This window comes from Palaemon carinicauda, chromosome 8, assembly GCF_036898095.1.
Source record: "Palaemon carinicauda isolate YSFRI2023 chromosome 8, ASM3689809v2, whole genome shotgun sequence".
Taxonomy (NCBI): domain Eukaryota; kingdom Metazoa; phylum Arthropoda; class Malacostraca; order Decapoda; family Palaemonidae; genus Palaemon; species Palaemon carinicauda.
Genome location: NC_090732.1, coordinates 125,026,547 through 125,034,046, shown reverse-complemented (window position 1 = coordinate 125,034,046; position 7,500 = coordinate 125,026,547). Strand labels below are relative to the sequence as shown.

General features: G+C 33.1%; 1 protein-coding gene across 1 annotated transcript in view; it reads left to right on the top strand.

The window, feature by feature from the left end:
* The window catches only part of LOC137644966 (polypeptide N-acetylgalactosaminyltransferase-like 6), a 31,241-nt gene that overhangs the window by 6,676 nt on the left and 17,065 nt on the right, over positions 1-7,500 (top strand). The window contains exons 3-8 of the mRNA XM_068377838.1: positions 916-1,104; positions 1,516-1,693; positions 2,320-2,437; positions 3,893-3,991; positions 5,547-5,660; positions 6,236-6,346. Coding sequence (XP_068233939.1) covers positions 916-1,104; positions 1,516-1,693; positions 2,320-2,437; positions 3,893-3,991; positions 5,547-5,660; positions 6,236-6,346 — 809 coding nt within the window. The remainder of the gene's footprint in view (positions 1-915; positions 1,105-1,515; positions 1,694-2,319; positions 2,438-3,892; positions 3,992-5,546; positions 5,661-6,235; positions 6,347-7,500) is intronic.

Here is a 7,500-nt window from a genome sequence, read left to right as displayed (position 1 = left end):
CCTGTTTGATTTACATGAGAATTTTCCCATCTACATTTCAAGTTAACCACGGTCACATGGCAAACCTCTGATGCAGAAGGCCAAAGTTATTGTTAAGAGGATATAATTTAGAGACTGTCTTTCAGCTGGAATGATTTTCGAAAGTCAAGTAGAGCTGCTCTTGAATATCGTTAAAGCGTCTTGCACTGTCTTGGGTTAGATTGATTGATTGATTAATTTGAGGTTTTCTTGCACTGACATCTAAGGTCATTAACGCCTATCTTATTCTCTTGCATGAGGGTACACTCGGGCACACTGTTCTATCTTATTTCTCTTCCTTTTTCTTTTTTTAAGTGTTTATAGCTTATATATGAAATAGTTATTCTAATGTTGTTACTGTTCTTAGAATAATTTATTTCAACTGTTCATTACTTCTCTTATAGTTTATTTCCTTATTTCCTTTCCACACTGGGATATTTTCCCCTGCTGGAGCCATTGGGTTTATAGCATCCTACTTTCCCAACTAGGGTTGTAGCTTGGGTAATAATAATAATAATAATAATAATAATAATAATAATAATAATAATAATAATAATAATAATAATAATAATAATAATAATAATATACCATGGCGAGAAAATCATGTAGCTTTACATTCCAATAAGTAAGTTTTAGGGGAAAAATTGATGGTAATTAAAAATTGTCTGCGTCCCTGTAAGTAGGTGAATAACGGAATTATAAAAATGCGTCACAAAGGAAATGCACTATTAACAAAGTATTTCAACACATCAATAATATGCAATTCAATGTCTCTCTTAAGAATCAAAGTTCATCTTTTCTTTTTATCCATTTTCTGGCCTGGACAAGATAGACATTTCCCCAAGTTTAAAAAGAAGAATCATTTCTCTAAACTTACTTACTAATCGTTATTTGCAGCATTGCCCTTGATGGATATAGAGGCCGCCCTTACGAGGGAATACGACGAAGTGGTCGTGGCACGCGCTGGCTCAGAGAAGGGCATCATGGAGGGTCGTCGGAAGGCACCCATCTACACGGCAGCCGATCAAATTGTCTTTGTGGATGTCAACTGCAGATTCACCCCGGACTGGCTGCGACCCCTTTTAGGTGAAATGAAGTTCCATGTTTCAAAACACACACACACACACACACACACACACACACACACACACACATATATATATATATATATATATATATATATATATATATATATATATATATATATATATATATATATATAAACGGTAGCCTTTTTCGTCTTTTCCAGAAACCTGACTACAGCATTGTGAGGCTGAAAGGACGTGTAGTCTTTTATTTTTAGTCACCTCAAATACATCATAAAGTAATTTTAGAAATTAAAAGTAAATGCCCACAAATAATACACATAGCCTACGTTATATATATATATATATATATATATATATATATATATATATATATATATATATATATATATATATATATATATATATATATATATACAGCATATAACAAGCAATATTTCCCTCTAAATAGAAATCCTGGCGATGAGCAACAACACCATAGTGTCGCCAATGATAGAAACGATCAACCCTAGAACGGGAAAGCACGAGGTCCCATACAACGGATCAATTACCGGGTTCGACTGGCATCTTCGACCCAGAGCAATACCTCTGCCACAAGTCTATAGGAGTAAGCTGCCAACTCCGTTTCTGTGAGTAGGCTTAACAACCGTTAAATTCTATTGGCTTTATCGTTTCGTTTTAAAGATGCTATAATCTTGAATTTACGAAGTAGGCCTATACGCTCCCATATCTGATATATACATCTTCACTTTGAATATGGGAATTAATTTCGGTATTGAAAGATATTTGGGTAAATAGACAGTCAGGGAGGAAATTATAATGTATATAGGTAATGGCCATGTTTACTAGACCCATGTAATACGTAATCCTCAGAAAACCACCTACGGGCTTTCAACGCTAGAGCCCGTGTCTTCCATAAAGTAAGGCAATCTAAAACGTACGAAAAGAAAACCATGAAATCCTTCATGTTATTTTGGAAAGAATCCAAGGATGGATGGATGGAGTAGATTGGCCTCGCCTTCTAAAAATGGGGACCATGGGCTCTTGCGTTGGCAGCCCGTAAAAAGAATCCAAGGAATAACCTAACCTAACGTAACCTAACCCAGCCTACCCTAACATAAACTAACTCACACTGACCTAACCTGTTTTGCCCCTAGTGCTAGTGTTCAAACATACATTTAGAAGAAAAATTGACTCCAAAGCTTTGACAACTGCATATTCCTAGATAATTTAGTATATTTTTTTGCGTCCACAGAAGTCCGGCAATACCAAGCCCCGTGTTCGCCATCAAAAAAACATTTTACATCGCACTTGGCACGCACGACTCCGCCATCAGCACCTGGGGGCCTGCCCAATTGGAGCTCTCTCTCAAAGTAAAGTATTAAATTTTGTTACAGACTCAATGGTCACTGAACATCAATTTAACAAACTGCCATTTGCATCGGATAGCCAGCTGGCGTTTGCAGCATTTTTTTCTTTTCGTCTTTTTTTTTTTCATCGGTCTAAGGCCAGCACGAGACCATGAGCTCTGAGCCTTTGTGAATACAAAGAATATTTCTCCTCTAGTAAATAATCTATTCAGAACACGATCGGAAAGAAATAGAACAGCATGAGGTCTGACTAATCGTAAATTTTGCCTTTTTTCTCTGATGACATACTTTCATAGAATCATGCCGGTTAAATGGTCCATAGTATAATATTATTGCAAAAGACCAATCTAACATTGGTTCGTGTTAAAGTAGATGATAAATCCTTCACGTGCTTTATTCTGGAATAATTTTCTTTTGTAAGAATACGAACTATGGAAGAGCATAAGAATTATGAATTTCTTAGTTGGTTTATTGCAACACAGCCATCATCATATTACTATGAATAATATCATTGGTAAAAGACAAATGAGCAACAATAAAATAATTGAAAAATATAAACAGATATTAAAACTCTTTTCTGCTGAAAGCAGAGTTATCGAGTTTTAAATTCCCTTTAATTTTTTCTATGTAAAATGTTTCTAGTAATCTATTTATTGTTGCTCGCGTCTTTTACTAATGTTTTTTTTATTATCTGCACAAATGTATGTTTTAACTTTAATGATAGCATTACCATTAACGTAATACTGACCATTAACATTCTTTATTGAGTCTTGACATCCTTAACCACTTTTAATCATTCTGAAAGCAGGCATTCGAGTTACCAATTAAACTTAAAGTTGTGTAATATAATATCAGCCTATCCGTTTTCGGAAAAGTAGAAGAGACAAAATACTAACCGAGTATTCATATTTTTCTTTTCTGAGAGGTCGAAGGGTGAAGGCTGGGGTGAGCTGCTACCAATAAATAAGAAATAAAATCATAATTATTAAAAAGTTGACATTAAACTTATGGAATCCTCAGAGCTGAGATCAATAATATCAATAACTATGAAGTTTTTAATTGGATTTATGAATATGGGCCATAAGGACCAGCACTGTGGCCTGGGAGGTCAATTAGCATAGGTCTACATGTGAAGCAAGGATTGGCCCTAAAGAACACTGGAAAGACCTTTGAGTATATATAATTGCATTAATAATTCAATATATAAAAATATGATGATATCATACATTACTGAAGTGCGCTGACGGCTCTGCTTCGGAGTAGAGTTATTTGAAAGATTTTGAATACAAAATCTAGATCCATTTGTAACATAGAGGAAAATATGAAGAAATAGAAATATTATTTTAGTTGCAATCCAAAAAAATTGGAAAATATATTCAGGTGTGGTTGTATTGCTCTTAAAAATCGGGCAGCAATAATTTTGTTTGGTAAAGAGTGATTTTTATTTTATTTTTATAGACGTGGCTTTGTAACGGAAATGTTTTGGTGGTACCTTGTTCTAGAGTTCGAATGCCTCGTTCGTCCTTGGACTTCGTCTCAGATTACAAGAACCTTCTGGTAAGTGGATTTTGTGAATGTCAAACACTGTTTACATAAAGAAAAAATAGTAGTTAGCATTATTAAAGTAAATTATAACTCAGTCAACAAGACCTGGACTCCTCTCTCTCTCTCTCTCTCTCTCTCTCTCTCTCTCTCTCTCTCTCTCTCTCTCTCTCTCTCTCTCTCTCTCAAACATTTCTTTTTCATTATCAAAACTTTTGACGTTATAAATATATCTCTTGAATCCCATGTAAGATATTATGCTTTCAAATGCAATGCAAATTAGAATGTTCGCATTGTTGTAAATGTAGCTTAGCATGATAACAAATGCATATAATTCATTTATATATTATAGAAGATCAGCTGCTCCTTCATAAAACGTCCTGAACATGTGACTAGTCTTCAACTTTTTCTTAATGCAATGTAGAAACAACATCTTAAAATTCAGTTTGATGCCAATGCCTTAAAACTAAAATCCTATTTCAATTTCTTAAGAATGTTCAATGGTGGGTGAATCCATCAGAGAAATTGTCATAATTTACTATCTAGCTTGAGAGATGTAATGTTTGTCGACATTTGAATTGTGTCATCGGGGATAGTTTCAGCCTCTGAAGTCATTATAGAATTTTAACCCATACGGTCTTAAAACATTAGTTTAGCACTGGGCTTAAAAATGAATGTATTACATAGTGTATGTATACTCACTTAATGATTTTTTCCCCGTTGTGATAGTTGGGGAACGGAATAGGTTAGGAAGGGAAGAATAAAAATGAAATATATTGATATTCCGTCACGAGAATCCGGTGAATCTCCTCCATGCAAAGGTAGCTTATAGATTTTGAAAGTGTTTAGCAGAGAGAGAATCGTTCAATTAAATCTAGTAAAAGTATTTTTGACCGGTTTATTCTATTCAGCCGTCTTCGTAAATAATGGGATGAGTTATATGATCTTAATGCTAAACCAGAACACATAATAGGCAGTAATAACTTTAAAGTAGCCAATGTGTGTGAGTGTGTGTGTATGTGTGCGTGGAGGCATAGGCGTAATTCCCTAACAATACTGAGATTACCAAACAATTCTTCTTCTCTCAAGTGGTTAACTACTGCACTGTAATTGTTCAGTGGCCACATTCCTCTTCGTAAGAGTAGAAGAGACTCTTTGGCTATGGTAAGCAGCTATTCTAAGAGGACACTCCAAAATCAAACCATTGTTCTTTCTTAGTCTTGGGTAGTGCCATAGCCTCTGTACCATGGCCTTCCACTGTCTTGGGTTAGAGTTCTCTTGCTTGAGGGTACACTCGGGCACACTATTCTATCTAATTCTCCTCCTCCTGTTTTGTTAAAGTTTTTATAGTTTATTTAGGAAATATTTAGCTGAATGTTATTGTTCTTAAAATTTTCTATTTTTCCTTGTTTCCTTTCCTCACTGAGCAACTTTCCCTGGTGGAGCCCGTGGGCTTATAGGAGCCTGCTTTTCCAACTGGGGTTGCCACTTTAACAAATAATAATAATAATAATAATAATAATAATAATAATAATAATAATAATAATAATGACTTGTTGGCTTTTTTCAGGGCTACAGAAGGGTAGCGCAAGTTTGGATGTCGGTACCCCAAAGGCAATACGTGTTTCGAAGAAGAAAAGATCTATTATCCATAGACGCTGGAAATTTACAAGGATTAATGAAGGTAATGCTGATATCAAGAAAGTGTACTTTCTATCTTCTTCTTCCTCTTCTTCTTCTTCTAATAATAATAATAATAATAATAATAATAATAATAATAATAATAATAATAATCTTTCACATATTACGTTTATCTCCATGTAAATATATGTATAACGTTATAAAAATGTAAATGCATATACTGTATATATGCATATATATACATGCACCTCTATCATTATACACACACACAATATATATATATATATATATATATATATATATATATATATATATATATATATATATATATATATATATGCCTCTATTCTTTTATATACACATACATACAGTATATGTACTATATATATATATATATATATATATATATATATATATATATATATATATATATATATATGCCTCTATTCTTTTATATACACATACATACAGTATATGTACTATATATATATATATATATATATATATATATATATATATATATATATATATATATATATATATATATATATATATATATATGTATGTATATAGGTGTGTGTGTATACATACGTCTATTAATGTGTCATTTCTTTGCAGCTAAAAGAGAATTTAAAGTGCAAACCTTTTGATAACTATCTAAGCGACATAGCCATGGACGTCACTAAGATCTTCCCCTTGGAAGAACCTCGTCCATTTGCTGCAGGACAAGTAAGTTAATTTTCTCACTCACCTTTGTGCTCTCAGACCTTATCGTGACCTGTTAATATTCGCACCAGGCCATGATACTATTCTTAAATTTTGGTCTTATTTAGAAAATTATGTGTTAGATAATAAGTTTCTTTTTATTTGGCATATAATGTTGATGCTTATTGTTTTGCATTTCGATGATGTAAAAATAATTTCTTAAAGGAAATTATTCAAGGTAGGCAAGAAGATATTTTGAAATAAATATCATAGCAACCTTATATGAATATGTGGATGAGATCAGGGTGAGGGATAGAATGTGGATGAGATCATGGTGAAGGATATAATGTGAATGAGATCATGGTGAGAGGTAGATGAAGATGGTTTGGTCATGCTCTTCGCACTCCCCAAGAGAGATTAGTTCAGCAAACGTTTAGCTGGGCTCCACAAGGCACGAGAAGAGTTGGCAGACCCAGGCCTACATGGTCGAGGACTTTGAAGCGTGAAGTAGGATATGACGAATGGAGAAGTATTGAATTAAAAGCTCAAGATAGAGATGAATGGTGAAATCTAACCGAGCCCTTTGCGTCAATAGACGTAGGAGGAAATGATGATGATATCTATGTCAAAATATTTTGATGGTATAATATTTATATCAAAATATTTGCTTGAGTGGCTTGACTAATTTCTTATAAGAAATTAGTTTTACATTATCGAAATGCAAAACGTTATGCATCAATTAGATATACGAAACAAGGTACATCCTGATAGGAGAAGAAAAGTACTTTAGGTATGGATAGCTGATTTAGTAGATACATATTTCGTTAAACCTAGATTAAACTAGCTTGCCAATTTTCATAAAAGCAATCTTGGCTGGAAATTACCAAGTAGGTTGATAGATATTAAAGAAAGTATCCATGTTCATAGGACCTAGTCTTTACTATATACTCTAAAAATCTCATAACTGCAAAGAACTATCTATTGATAGTTTATGTAATTTAATTAGATCATTCATATATCATTATTTTGTACATGATACATACAGTAATTGCTTCTGATATCAGCTTAGATCAAATAACTAGAAAGAACTATCTATTGAAAGTTAACGTAATTTAATTAGGTTATTCATATATCATTATTATGTACATGATATATAATTGCTTCTGATATCAGCTTAC